The 15718-nt window shown below is 35.6% G+C and overlaps 1 protein-coding gene across 3 annotated transcripts in view; it reads right to left on the bottom strand.

Annotated features, from left to right (window-relative positions):
- The window catches only part of LOC123314480 (inositol polyphosphate 5-phosphatase OCRL), a 118565-nt gene that overhangs the window by 79570 nt on the left and 23277 nt on the right, over positions 1 to 15718 (bottom strand). For all 3 annotated transcript variants that reach the window (XM_044899789.1, XM_044899790.1, XM_044899791.1), the window contains exon 7: positions 11395 to 11557. In XM_044899789.1, the coding sequence (XP_044755724.1) occupies positions 11395 to 11557 (163 nt within the window). The remainder of the gene's footprint in view (positions 1 to 11394; positions 11558 to 15718) is intronic.

The following is a 15718-nucleotide window of genomic DNA, read 5'->3' as shown; positions in this document are numbered from 1 at the left end:
ACAAACATTCGGGAAATCCTATCCGGTCACGAGCACTTTATGAAATTTATACCGGGTGTAGTGAAAAATTAACGGTTCAATAAAAAATGCGCCAACCAGAACTGACGGAACGAATGCTAAGGACTTGCTATACGGTATCGGTATGTAGTTGTATTTCTCCGGAAATGAAACACAATAAGGGCGGATCTGTTCGAGACTTTTATTCGCTGCCCCAAGGGCTATACGCACCATGACTGACAGCGAAGAAAAGGTCTATTTTTAGAGCAACTACGGGATTTCACTAACTACGAGCGGTATCTCTTATTCTCTGCCCCAAGGGCTATAACGCGCCATGACTGACAGAAAAGAAGAGATTTCGGATTCAACACTTATGACGCGGCACGCGGACAGGGGGGTTGACGGGACTTTCCCTTCAGTACCCCAAGGGCTTACGCGCCATGACTGATAGCGAAGGGAAAAGTCAGACTCGCGAAACAGGGTAAAGAACGATAAAATACAACAGAAAGCGATACAGTACAGCAGTGTCAAAGTTAAAGAAGTAACGGCGTAGGTCTAACAAAGAAACTGAACGGTACAGACGGGGACCTACCTCCTTTGTTTCAAGCACTCGCGGGAACTCAAAGGAAAGAAAAGAGAAAAACTAAAAAAATTAACTCTAAGTAGCACTGATGCAAACACAAAATAATTATTCTTCAACGGCGAAAATACGGAAAATTAACTGAATTAAAAAAACTGAATTTAAAACAGAAGTCACCAAGTTAAAAAGCGAAAAATCGAAATACTGAAGCAAAGTCAAAGAGCAAGTCGAAGAACTGAAGCAAAAGTGACCGTCGCGGGGGAAAATTTGCTTTTATAGGCATATCCCCTCTCACGGTAAAAATCTGAAAATTCCAGAATGCGACAAAAATGAAAAACGTCGTCAGCTCCGGTTTATCGCATATCAACAGATGAAAAACGTCGAAATCTTCAACGGCATGTAAGAAAAACAACGCGAAACACAGATAAGCGGTTTTTCACATTTACTCTGCCCATCGGAACGAACGCACGGAATACGCGAGAACTAAAATATTTTCAAAGACGGAAATCCAAAACGAAAGAAATGCACCAAAATGAACTCCAACCCTCCTCAGAAAACTGGACTTCATTACAGAGTATTAAATTACTAAAATGGCTATTAAAAAATAAGGGTTGATCGTAGAAGGGTGAAAATTGAGGATTGTATGTATTTTTGTATGTTGTATCATAAAAAAATAGAAATTAAAAATTTTGTCCAAAAAATGAAATAAAAAATTTAGGGGTGGACTACCCCTAACATTTAGGGGGATGAAAAATAGATGTTGGCCGATTCTCATAGATACCGGATAAGCACAAAAAATTTCATCAAAATCGGTCAAGCCGTTTCGGAGGAGTACGGTAACGAAAACTATGACACGAGAATTTTATATATTAGATGAAATGAAGGTGATTTCATTTTAACATGTTTTCCACCTGGGCACCAGTTATCGAAAAAATGTACTTTTCGAAGAAGAGTGAACAAAAGATATACAATTTATTCAGAATGTAATGGTGCTGAATTTGTGAGTACAAAATCCAAATGTAAAAAATATAATTGTTGTTTTTTGTTAAGCCTTATCTGCAAAAAATGAAAAAAATGGAATGCAGTAACATATTTGCACTGAAAAAACGCCTAGAGCAAGTTTTAAGGGTTTCTGGATGTATCACGGAATAGAATAGATATAGTACAAGATTATCGAAACTGACCTTGTTTCAGAATCTGCTCATATCTCTGAAACAGATTTGTATTGAAATATGGTTTTCACTTATAAAGTTTGCTCAAAAGACGAGATCGGCAATCTTGAACTTTTTGTCTATCCGACCTAGAAGTACCCGAAACAACCATAAACTAGCCTTCTATACTTCATTCAAATTTATTTTAGCAGTCGGTTGGCCATGAAATAATTTTCTCAAGTTTTTGTAACTAGAACGGAGTAAGGTTGGCACTCATGAAATATCGTTAATGTCATAACACCGTTGCCACAACTAATATCAATTTTTATTACGAAAATGCCGAAAGTGATTGAAAAAAGAGACAGGGTTTCAGGAAGTGCTATTTAGAATTCAGGTCCGCTCATTCAAATAGTTATACCCTGATATTCTAAAATCCACAATACGTCAGACGGTAGCGAACATATTCAATGTAAGAGAATTTATATAATATTTCATCTGAATCTAAAGGACATATATTTCAGCTGGATATTTCCACAATCAGAAAGATTGTGAATGAAGAGGATGACAAAGAGTTTCCTTCTATTGGGAGACCCAAAAAAGTGGTGGCATTTGAGAATTTTATGTTTAAGTGAATTAATGCGAAAAGTTTACTATAGGATTTTCGATGAATGTCATCGTAGAATAAGTTCCCTAAAATGGATTTTTCTATTTTTCATTTGACTTGTCCTATACAATGTAAATGTCTTAAGGTACTAATAAATGATGAATAGCCACAAATACGCTCAAGTTACCCTGTTACTTGTTTATTCATGTGAAATTTTTGTTCAAAGGTGAAGTTCATCTTAACTTGAAACTTCCTTCAATTCCTTTTACTTATATTGATGCAAGATGATTTTTGTTGAAGAATTTAACATTCTTGTAATTATCTGTTGATTCATTCGGGAGATACCCATTCCCAACCACTGCATCATATGCATTTCATCTTCGAGTTAATATTTTTGAAATCTACAAATGATGTAAGCCAAAGAAGATAACGAACATCAACTCTCCTCAAGCTAGTGCATATTATGATATTATACTGATCTCTTGTATTTTCCATGCAAATAACAGGATTTGGTATGACTTCAATCAGTTTGTATAAACTTCAATTATGTTCGTCACATATTTTCCGAAGAGATTCGACATTGTGATAAAATACGTAATAACAGAAACTTTTACGTAGAACGGGCAACATAGCGTTGATTTAAAACCCAAAAATGTTTTGACAAGCTTCATAACCTCACATTTTCGTACTATACAGAGTGAAATGTGTCAAATTTCCATGGCCAACCGACTGCTAAAATAAAAGTGAATGAAGTATAGCCATGTGTATTCCATCCGTCAATAAACGCTCAAAATATGGGTGTAGAGTGCATGAAATATGCGATAATTTTCGACTTCTGGAAAATTGTACAGCGAGTTGGAAGAGACTGAAAGCAAATGTTGGACTAAAAAGTGGTGTGAAAATGAGTTTTTCATAGAATTATGGATTTTCAATATAGTTTATCCCTTAACAAAAATACACTGCGCAAAAAAATTAACGCACATTATGGAAATCTCAAATTTATTCTACAACTGAAGGTGTTCTCAATGATAATTATTTTTATCAGAATTATGCATGCATATGTTATCCACTTTCAACGGTTTTCTTCAATACTGTTGTTTTTTCCCAGCAGGAATAAAAAAAGATGATATCAGATTTTGAATGTATTGGCTCCATTCTAAAATCAGTTGTTCTCGATCAATTCTAGTGATCAATAGTTTTTCTTTCGTTTGATTTTCTACACTCGATCGCTATGCAATGCGAAACACGCAATTTGACCCAAGAGGAATGTGCCCAAGCGGTAGTTTTGCGAGAAGAAGGGTGGACATACACAAGAATTGCAGAAAGGTTTGGAGTTTCCCATACAAGTGTGTCCAGAATGTTGCAGTGATTCAGGGAGACAGGTATGAATGTCCGAACACCAGGACAGGGTAGACCACGGGTAACAACTGCCATTCAAAAACGTTACTTGAGAGTTTCTTCGTTGAGACAACGGTTTGCAACCGCTCGCCTCCTTCAATTTCAGCTTGAGCAAACTCATGAGGTGCAAATCAGCACTCAGACAATAAGAAATCGCCTCAGAGAATTTGATTTAAGGCCTTGTGTCGCGGCAAGAGGCCCAGCTCTTACCCCAGCCCATCGAAGGGCGCGTTTGTATTTTGCGAGAGAGCATAGCCATTGGGGAAGAGGCCGATTGGGAAAGAGTTCTCTTCACAGATGAGTGCCATTCGCCCCATACATTGGTGAAAATTTCATTTTTATGGACGATAATGCCAGACCCCATCGTGCGCGCATCGTTCAGGAGTACCTTGAAGACTCTCGAATGGAATGGCCAGCAAGAAGTCCAGATCTCAATCCGATTGAGCAGGTTTGGGACAACCCCAATAGAAGGCTGAGAAGTTCAGAAAATCATCCAGCTACTCTTAATGACTTAGGAATCCAACTCGGAGAAATCTGGGAAGGATTAGATCAGAACATTTTGAGATCACTCATTTTGAGTATGAACCGTCGTTGCCGAGCTGTAATTAACGCAAGGGGTGGAAATACCAAGTATTGAATCACTTATCAGCATTTCAGTATTTTGAAAATTGTTCATTTCTTTTCTTTCACATAAGATTCGGTGATAACCTGAATTTTTCTTCCATTTAGTGTGTCTTGTTTCGTTCAAAACCTTCCCGAGAGAACATAAAAAATAAGTTATAAAGTCAATGTAGAGTTAACTTTCATTAAAATTGAGCTTTTCAGAATGTGCGTTAATATTTTTGCGCAGTGTATAATCGTCCAATAGTTTGGGGAAGTTGATCACTTTAATTTTTCTTGGAAACCTTTTTCTCTTCAATGCATAACTGTCGAGATTTAAGATAAAAACAAAAAATGGTACCTTTCACATTACTTTCAGAATGGTCATCGGTTCATTCACCAACTAACTCTAACGAAGTCCCAAATTCAGAAATTATTGCATATTTCAAGAACTCTACAATGCATTCATTGACTGGACTATTGGAACGCCCTACAGTGTAATACTCTAATTTAAATATCTAACAAAGATTCATTGGTATTGTCCATTTTCTACTACTTATTTCTTATCCAACAAATGATGTTTTGTCATAGGTGGAACAAGGTACTCACCATGTTTTTCATCATATTCGGTATCATCAATTGTTGTTAGTTGCTGACTATTCAAGCCTATATACAACCACAGTTGACATTCACTTGCTTCAGGATGATACATATTTATTATTTTGGGAATTGGTGTTAAATGATCTGAGATTTAACTCAAAAAAGAGCATTGGACGAACTATACTTCTACATAATATTCACTCGCTTGTTGATGATGTCACTACGTAGTCTTTAATTAAATAAATTAAATCTCTAATAAATAGTTCCAACTTCTACCAAGCTACAAATTACAAGTTCCTATGCTCCCTTATAGAAAAAGGGAAACTGCGATGCATCGAATATCTAAATTGAATTATTAATTCAAACTACTTCTGGTTCAATTTCTGAATAAATTTTATAGTTACATGAAAAATTAGTTGAAATTTTTTTGAAATGCCAATGAAGACTGTATATTGGGATTCTATATTTGGAAGTTTACATTGTTACGAAAGTGGGGTTCGTTTTCATCAAAATAATAATCAACAATGAACAAATCAGTCCTTTTTTCAATTTCCCTTCTTTTTAGAACTGTTCCTCTGACAGTCACGGCTCAGATTGAAGTCAACAATATTCATTTGTTAGCTTAGAATTAAGGAAACATGAATTTGTTTTTCCATTTGAGTTTCAAAATCACTACATTTTTGTTTTAACTATGAATGCAGTAAGGGCTCCTTTCACTATGGAATAATAATTAATTCCTTATAGGTATTATCATTTATCTTTCATTGCAAACTTCCCTTAAAGTGAAATGTTTCTGAACGACCCTTGAAGTTCGTTATAAGCGAAAATTACTGTATTTTGTTGATACAAGAATAAATAAATGAAGAAAAGTATTTTCTTCGACATATAATTATCCCAAGTTACAGAGAAAATGTATGACAACCTTTTTCTGCAGAAAAATTTGTTTTTCATGATTCAATTTCAGGTTGTTCCATCGTTGAATGGATAATGAAAAACCTTCTCGCCAGGGCAATAATTCTGTATCTCATCGACCCCTAGTTTTAGTGGGTATTATGATGAATATTAGTCCATACAGCGGAGGTTATATAATTTTTTATTCACATAAAATACCTTCACATTGGTCCGAAAAGATGGGTGCATGTGAATATAATTTGATGAAAATTCATATAGTCTAAGATCCCGCTGCAGAATCCCTACGTTCATTACGTACAGAGTTAAACACACATTTTTACATACGTTTATGGATAGGAGAACACACTGATAACACCGCAGCCTGTCAAAAGTGGCCGCAAGTAATTTTATTTAAATTAATGTTAATCGATATTCGAAGAGAAATTTCGTTCACTCCGTATTGAAATAAAATATCATCCACATCATAGCAATGCATGTAGAGAATACTAAAATCCATGGCTGCCGTTGCACACTTGGCCGCAACTACCTCGCAGCCAGGTGTAAGCAGGTAACATTTCGAAGTATTTCTACGTTCATAACGTACACGGATGTTTTTGATATCAAATTAAAGCTAATTTTTTTTCGAATTTGATGATATATGGCTGCCTGTGAAAAAATGGCCGCAAGTTAGGTCTGCCATCTGTTGAAAACGCGAGATATCCGAAATAAAGTGAAAGAGATGGCGCGCAACTCGTTAGATTAGGAATATGTATGCTAGCCGTGTGAGTGTTTAAAGTCATTGCGCATATTCATATTTATATATATTCATATTCATATTATCCTGATTCTCCATAGGTACCGAAGTACCCCTCAGAAGCTCCGTAAGCTTGTGCGAGTTCGGAGAATCAGTTTTGTTCTGTGCGTCGATAGATAGGGTTTTTAGCAAGGGGTTCAAACGATAGTAGAAACGACTCTACATTTAATCCAAAATTATAATAACCTAATGGATACTATAAAAAAAAACTTAAAGTATAAAGAGATTTATTTTATAACAAAAAATTGTTCATTCACTAAGTATTACTTGAATCAAGTGATATTTCAAATCAGTATATTACATTTTCCTCCGATTCCTCGCTGCTTTCATAATCGCAGTTGTCATTATCGTCGTCGCAATCAGACTTATCTTCATCATCTGAAGATTTGTTAGCTGAGGTACGTAATACATTTTCAACCTGTATGGGAGTTGAACTTCCCAGAAACCGAGTTTTTAGCGGAAAACAACCGGATGAAAAATTATTCATCGGGTTTTATCCGTACGGTGGAAATCTCGCGGCGATAAGCGCCGCCGAAAGTGCAATCCGGTTGTTTTCCGGTGCGAAACTAAACCGGAACACGTGTGAAAGATCCCATTATATCAGTGTTAAAGCGGCTACACACTACCCAACTCGGTCGGGACGACCAGATTGGGCGTTGCGTACAGACGGCACGACCGCCGTCCAACTTGGTCAGTTGAATTTTGAATTTCACGATCGCTGGAGTATACATCGCTCGGATCAATGGTGACGGCCATTTTTGCAGCAGCGAATACCTCTCCAGTCAACATCTGAATACAGAATGAGCTCGTTTGCCTCGTTTCCACCCGACAGAGCTCCACATGATCCAACTTGGTCGGTCGGTCGTGCGGTTGGATCCGACAAGACCCGACAAATCCTCTGTCGGCGGTCATAGCTACACACGGACCGATTTCACATCCAACCCAACCAAGTCGGCTTGTCGGCCCGACCGAGTTGGGCAGTGTGTAGCCGCTATACGGGAGATCGGCCACCGAATGCGAAGTTGAGCGAAGCTGTGCTTTTTCAATGCTAAATAACGAGTTACGTCACTCGATTCGTAGCTTGTCAATTATATTAGTACTGAAAATGCTCAGCTTCGCGCAACTTCGCATTCGGTGGCCGATCCGCCTAACTCGGAACATCGGGTAAAAACCCGATGGTGTAGAATGAGTCGAACTCTCTCTTACTTTATTTCGGATATCTCGCGTTTTCAACAGATGGCAGACCTAACTTGCGGCCATTTTTTCACAGGCAGCCATATATCATCATATTCGAAAAAAAATTAGCTTTAATTCGATATCAAAAACATCCGTGTACGTTATGAACGTAGAAATACTTCGAAATGTTACCTGCTTACACCTGGCTGCGAGGTAGTTGCGGCCAAGTGTGCAACGGCAGCCATGGATTTTAGTATTCTCTACATGCATTGCTATGATGTGGATGATATTTTATTTCAATACGGAGTGAACGAAATTTCTCTTCGAATATTGATTAACATTAATTTATTTAAAATGACTTGCGGCCACTTTTGACAGGCTGCGGTGTTATCAGTGTATTCGCCTATCCATAAACGTATGTAAAATTGTGTGTTTGACTGTGTACGTAATGAACGTAGTGATTCTGCAGTGGGATCTCGTACTAATAATTGAACTTAAGAAACTCAAAAACACGATTTTCAAATGGATAAAATTTTTACCACCCACATATTTCCTTAACGCAATCGATTGCGAATCATATTTTGTGGTAAGATTTATCCTAGTGGAAATTATGTAATTCAGTTCCTTTCGTTTTTGTTAAGTCTACATTTTGAGAAATCAAACTTGAGTGTTTCTGTGATTGTGAATTAACACGCACTCTCTGAAATTGTTGATTTATATGTTGTTTCGACCATATTGTTTCAATCAACTCCGATTCATTTCATTTGAATTGTGTTGATTGATCACAATGAAATGAAGCATTCTTCATCGAATTCAGTTAACTATACGTACCTTCACAAAGGTCTTCAACTTAAGAACCATAAAATTTTTGAAGAAAAACTGTAGGGGCAATCTGATATATCCGTTGAGTTATATGTATAAACATAACAATTTGTTATATAATATCCTAGAAGATACTAAGTCCTACTTCTTTTGGATATTTTTGTTATGTCGGAAGTACAATGAATGAATGAATATCATTTTGGGTTACACAGGAGGAATTTGAGCATCAACCAACTCCTTAAGTACTTTCAAATGATGAATGAAACTCTGAATAAACATGTTTGGAGTTCTGATCACGACCAGCAGTGTGATTTTGAATTGGCAACATTGCTGGAAGGAAGATTACCTTTAAATAGAATATATAGAGGTCAAATTGTTCCCGAATTGTATCGAAATATACGGATGTCAAACCATCCGCTGGAAATAACTGGAAGTCGAAATGTACGGATGAAACTTTTACTAATATACACCAATATACACGGGGATGCAGGCCTATACCGTTTTGGAAAAGAAGCCACTTTGTTTATTTTTTGTAATCATAGTCATTATTTTGAGTCTCATGAAAATCTGAATACTACTAGAGGAATGTTTCCATATTATGTGCCATCTCACGAAACCATATTAAGGGGAAAATGTGTTGAATGTATGGAAGTAACTTTTTTCAATATATTGCCCCCTCATGTTGGAAAACTTTCCTGGCTTGTTAAATTTGGAAAGTTGTTGTATAATTTATGGTGGTATTCTGCTTCCATCTGTAAGCCAATCTGTAACTTTTCATTAGCTCACAGGAAAATGGCAATTCTGGACGTTTTTTAGTGATCTGTAGCTTGCAGATAGCTTACTTATTTACGATAAGTAGTTCGAAGTAACATTGTAAAGAAGATGAATACAGGAACATTTTCAGAATTGCATTATTTACGAATCTGTCAATCGGACACTGACAGATCGATCGTACGTTAAAGATTTTTAACTTACAGATGAAAAGCAGAATAGAACCATTAATTCTGAGTTGTGAACCATATAATATTTGTGAGTTCAAAGAATTTTGTTAAAAACAGTGATAATGTATTTTTGATGATGATGTGTTCCATTTTTACACCTTGTTCTAATTTTTTGGAAATAATAAATAGTATTACTATTCAATCTGGAAGAATAGGAGAGACAAATTAGCTATTTAATTTGTCACGGTCATTCAAACCATTCAGTAGAAAGTTATTTACCCTTTCCTAGTCCAAGTCATCGATATATGTATACTTCATTCAAATTTATTTTAGCAGTCGGTTGGCCATGAAATAATTTTCTCAAGTTTTTGTAACTAGAACGAAGTTAGGTTGGCACTCATGAAATGTCGTTAATGTCATAACGCCGTTGCCACAACTAATATCAATTTTTATTACGAAAATGCCGAAAGTGATTGAAAAAAGAGACAGGGTTTCAGGAAGTGCTATTTAGAATGCACGTCCGCTCATTCAAATAGTTATACCCTGATATTCTAAAATCCACAATACGTCAGACGGTAGCGAACATATTCAATGTGAGAGAATTTATATAATGTTTCATCTGAATCTAAACAACTTATATTTCAGCTGAATATTTCCACAATCAGAAAGATTGTGAATGAAGAGTATGACAAAGAATTTCCTTCTATTGGGAGACCCAAAAAAGTGGTGGCATTTGGGAATTTTATGTTTGAGTGAATTAATGCGAAAAGTTAACTACAGGATTTTCGATAAATGTCATCGGAGAATGAGTTCCCTAAAATGGATTTTTCTGTTTTTCATTTGACTTGTCCTATACAATGTAAATGTCTTAAGGTACTAATAAATACCTTATTATTATAATTACATCAATGTATTAAGATGAATAGCCACGAATACGCGCAAGTTGCCCTGTTACTGTTTATTCATGTGAAATTTTTGTTCAACGGTGAAGTTGCATCTTAACTTGAAACTTACTTCAACTCCTCTTACTTATATTGATGCAAGATGATTTTTATTGAAAAATTTAACATTCTTGTAATTATCTGTTAATTCCTTCGGGAGATACCCATTGCCAACCACTACATCATATGCATTTCATCTTCGGGTTAATATTTTTGAAATCTACAAATGATGTAAGCCAAAGAAGATAACGAACATCAACTCTCCTCAAGCTAGTGCATATTATGATATTATACTGATCTCTTGTATTTTCCATGCAAATAACTGGATTTGGTATGCCTTCAATCAGTTTGTATAAACTTCAATTATGTTCGTCAGATATTTTCCGAAGAGATTCGACATTGTGATAAAATACGTAGTAACAGAAACTTTTACGTAGAACGGGCAACATAGCGTTGATTTAAAACCCAAAAATGTTATGACAACCTTCATAACCTCACATTTTCGTACTATACAGAGTGAAATGTGTCAAATTTCCATGGCCAACCGACTGCTAAAATAAAGTTGAATGAAGTATATATATATATATATATATACTAGCTGACCCGGCAAACCTAGTTTTGCCATTTAAATTATTTCTAGGGTAGATAATAATAACTAACTCATCGTGATTGCTCGATTGGTCGTAAGAAAAAGGAATGCCTTTTTTTCTGTTCTGTACAATTTTTTTTGGGAATATTTTGTTATATAAACCTTGCCCTAACAATAATAAACACAACAAAAAAAGAATTGTCCAATTTGGTGCGATCGTTTGAACAATAAAGCATTTTGAAGTTAACCATAGATCCTCTTTTATTAATATAGATATATATTCAACTCACCATTTTTCCTAATAATCCGGTGCCGACCGTATCTACAGCTATATTCCTGATAAACTGATAATGTTTCACATTTATTAGAACTATAAGCTGAATGCCTACAAGTCTTGTTAGGGCTACAGTGCGATATTTAGCCTTTGGGTGAACGCCATCATAAACCATTTTCCTGAAATTGATATCAGTTGAATGTACACATTATAGACCGTTCTCATTTTCAAACCTAAGTATTCATTAACACAAAAAACCATCGTATCAAGAGTGCAAAAAAAAATCATCAGGGAGTATAATGCAAGGGAGAAACGAAGTAAATGGAGCTTCTATTCATAATGCAATAATTCACCGTATTCGTACTCATGGAATATTAACCTGCAGTGCTACCACGATCAATCGACAATCTATCGACAACTTATCGATGTCGGATTCTATAAAACGTTGTCAGCAACCGAATTACCCTCGGCAGTTTTTGTGTCAACAAGATGTTCATACAGCGGAAACCGATCACCTGTGGTAAAAATTTTCACCTACTCAACTTGACTTATTTTTAAGTGAGCTACGCCGACCGATCACGAATTCGCAGTCCTCACTTTAATGACAAAGCGTAGTAGGAACAGATTCAGAAAGCGGTCCATATGAACATTCGATAATTTATCGCTTTTCAATGAAATTATTCTCGCACTGGGCAATTGCATTTCTGCAGTCCTCATCTGTATCCTGGCATTCCCTATGTTCGGAGAAGAATTTTCGCAATCTGTATATTCATTCTTCTTGCTCGATATACAGATTAGATCTCGAGCCTTCTACTCTTCCCGAAAACAACGATTAATGGTTTCCCTCATTCAGTACTATCATTTTGTAACTCTCATAATTTACCAATTGTACCCACTATTTTTCTGATGAATGTGCTTACTTGTAGGCAGTCAGTCTCTGTAAATGTTGTATTCATTGATACATTTTTCTCTTCAAGACCAACGTTTTTTATATTGAACCGTGGCCGCTGCCTTCTAGAAGGCCCAAGAGCCGAGTGACAGACATTCTGACCAGACTACATAATGGAACTTCAGGTGGTCATTTTGGGATAACTAATACGTTGGAAAAAGTCAGACAGCAATTTTATTGGCTGAATTATAAGAAGGACGTTAAAGATTGGTGTAGAAGATGCAAAGTTTGTGCTGATGCTAACGGACCTTATGGTAAAGGAAAAGCACCAATGAAGCAATATAACGTCGGATCCCCCATGGAACGAGTAGCTATCGACATCGCTGGCCCCTTTCCCGAAGCAGACCATGGAAACAAGTACATTAACCATAATGTACAGGCTGGGCAAAATTCGTTGTCTACTGAAGGAATCTCGAGAACTATAGCAGCTAGAAGAAAACGGACGCCACATTCTCGAGCTCTTTTTTCTCGACTAATCCTATAGCGACATATCATCCATTTTTGAAATCAGCAAAAAAATTGCAGCAAGATGAAAGAACTTTCAACTATAGTTTACATTTGAAAAATCATAAATCCCTGTCGTATCTCGAAAATGACAGGATCAAAAAATTTATTAATATAATATTCGAATTCCTCATAAAAAAGTGCCTGTAGAATGTAACAACGCATATTTCGAATACGAGTTCAAATAAGCGAGTTATTCAGCTTCATTGAAAATGACAATTTCTCAATTTTCGTTCATAACTCAAAATCTATGAACGTTAAGCTAGATCTGTTTTCAGATTTGGAATAGTAAGTAAAAAAGAGCTCGAGAATGTGTCATCCGTTTTCTTCTAGCTGCTATAGTTCTCGAGATCCCATCAGTAGACAACGAATTTTGCCCACCCTGTACATGTTTGTACAGTACAGCGATGGACTATATCACAAAATGGGTGGAAGCCTACGGTATTCCTAGTCAAGAGGCAAGTTCCTTCATTATTGTTTTATGAGAGGAGATAAAAAGATTAAGGTTTTATGCAAGAATAGGCTAAGCCTAAACCTTCCTGTTCTTCGTTTAGAACAAAAGTCTCCCTGGTCGGTCTCAGTGGAGTGAAGGCTGTGTCCTTGTTTTTCTCCTCATTAAAGCGCGAGATATACCAAAAATATAAAATTCCCTTAATTAAAAAATCAAAATACAAAGTAAAATATCATATTTACTTGCGAAATTAATAGCTCAGGCGAAATTGCCTTGATAATGTTCGTACACTTTCAGTGTGTCAGGATTGGAAGTTACAGGTTTTTCATATACATTTTGACATTTATAATGCTGAGCCAGGTGACAGAGGAGGAGGTTACACTAACTAAACTTGGCAGAAATTCGAGAGGTCAAAAACCGTATATCCGCGTCTGAGGTGAGGATACTGTTAGAAATACAAACATTAAAAAATAAGGGTGAAGCTTTGGAAAAGGAAAACGAAGATCTGAGGGGAAAACTTCAAATAAATGAGCGCGTATGTAACAAGAAAAATATTATAATATTTGGACTACAAAGTGGTGCCAACTTTACGGCAGAGTTCCTTTGTTGAGAACTAAATTGACTTCTAGGTACTCAAATTGAAACGGCAGTGATGCTGGAAATCGGGATTTAAGAACTCCTGGATTAGGACCATCAGATAGATGTGAAAAAAATCGAGTGGGAAAATTGCCCACACCACACTTAGCCACACATACGAAAAAATTCTTACAAAAAACGAAGGCATCCCAAAAGGATTACATAGGTGGTATGAAACTTCGAAATAAATCAGGAGCAGAAAAGTAGGAATCTGTAATTTTAAAAAAAGGAAAAAAGAGAAAAAAAAGGAGAAAAATAATAGTAAAAAAAAATATATTATATGTATATATTTATACAGAGTGTTTCCTAATTGACTGTCAATATTTATGGGGGTAATTTTTGGGCCCATTTCAAGAAAAAAACTTCATATGAACATATGTCCTAAACGTCTTACCTTTTGAGATACAGGGTAGTACGCCACTGACTGAATTCAACTATGAGCAAATTTGATCACTTGAATTCTTTTAGTCCGACGCAATACAAAATTAAATCTACGTATGTTTCTGCATGGTGATATTGTCATATGTATGTTGAGGATGATTGAGGATATTGTTATGATCATGCAGAGAAACGTTTTTTATTTTTTTAAGCGGAAACCGTGAATCGGATTGAAAAAAGTCAAATGATCAACTTTGGTAAGGAATGATTGGGAATTTCAAAAATAATTTTTATTACGGAAAAAATCTGTGGCGCACCATCAATGTCTGCCAAAATAGGTAGGTCAAATTACGTACGAACGCCACTAGTAGAAATTAAGAAAAAAGTGATACATTAAAAAATGCCTCTTGATTCATAGTATACATGCATGACAAATTTCATTAAAATATTTGAAGTGGTGTTGTAGATATTGATAATAAATTATTTATTTTTGAAAACTTTGCTACCCTGTATCTCAAGAGGTAAGACGTTTAGGACATATGTTCATATAAAGTTTTTTTCTTAAAATTGGCCCAAAAATCACCCCCATAAGTATTGACATTCAATTAGGAAACACCATGTATATGTATATACAGGGTGTTGTTACAGGGTGTGTGTATATATATACAAAGTGTACCGGGAAGACCACGTCAAACGAAATCGGAAAGTAGATCAGAATGTGCTCTACCTGATGTGAAAAAATCGTTCATATGAAAGTCTCACAGTTTTCGAGATATTTGATGTTTTATGAAAATGTTGAATTTTTTCACTTAAAATGCTTTCTCTCTTGCGGAGCTACAATTAAATACTTTTCGAATCAGTTTTTTTCCGTAAATTTTGTTGAATTATTTCTTCAATTCATGCAATGAAAAATACCACAAAATATTATACAGGGATTCTGGAAAAAAAATTGAAATTCATGTTCTGAAGGAAGTGTTATTTTGTGCTGAGTTCTATCTGACGTGGTATAAAAAAAAGACACTAGACCTTTTCTGCATATTACGTTGAAAAGTTGCCTATTTTGTGAGGATTCCGAAAAGGATAAATACAGGTGATGACCTTCTTCACGAAAAAAAGATATTTGAATGTTTATAGAAAATGGAGCATTTCTGTGAAAAACTAATTTTGTCACCTTTTCCACAAATTCTTTCATTCTGCAGATTCTGCTGTAACATATTGAATAATTCTCTTGAAAAATGTCAGTAAGTCCTTAAATTACTTATAAAATGAAATTATTCATTAATTGCAATGATATAATGTAATAACGTACTGGACCTTCAACATCAACAAATCTATTGTGAAGAAACTTCATAAAAATACCAATAAAAAGAATTCAGGATTTTTATTAGAGCCAATGCTCAAAATGACCACCCCCTTCGCTAA

The sequence above is a fragment of the Coccinella septempunctata genome, chromosome 5, assembly GCF_907165205.1.
Source record: "Coccinella septempunctata chromosome 5, icCocSept1.1, whole genome shotgun sequence".
Taxonomy (NCBI): domain Eukaryota; kingdom Metazoa; phylum Arthropoda; class Insecta; order Coleoptera; family Coccinellidae; genus Coccinella; species Coccinella septempunctata.
Note: the sequence above shows the minus strand (reverse complement) of the source record. Positions and strands in the feature narration are given on the sequence as shown.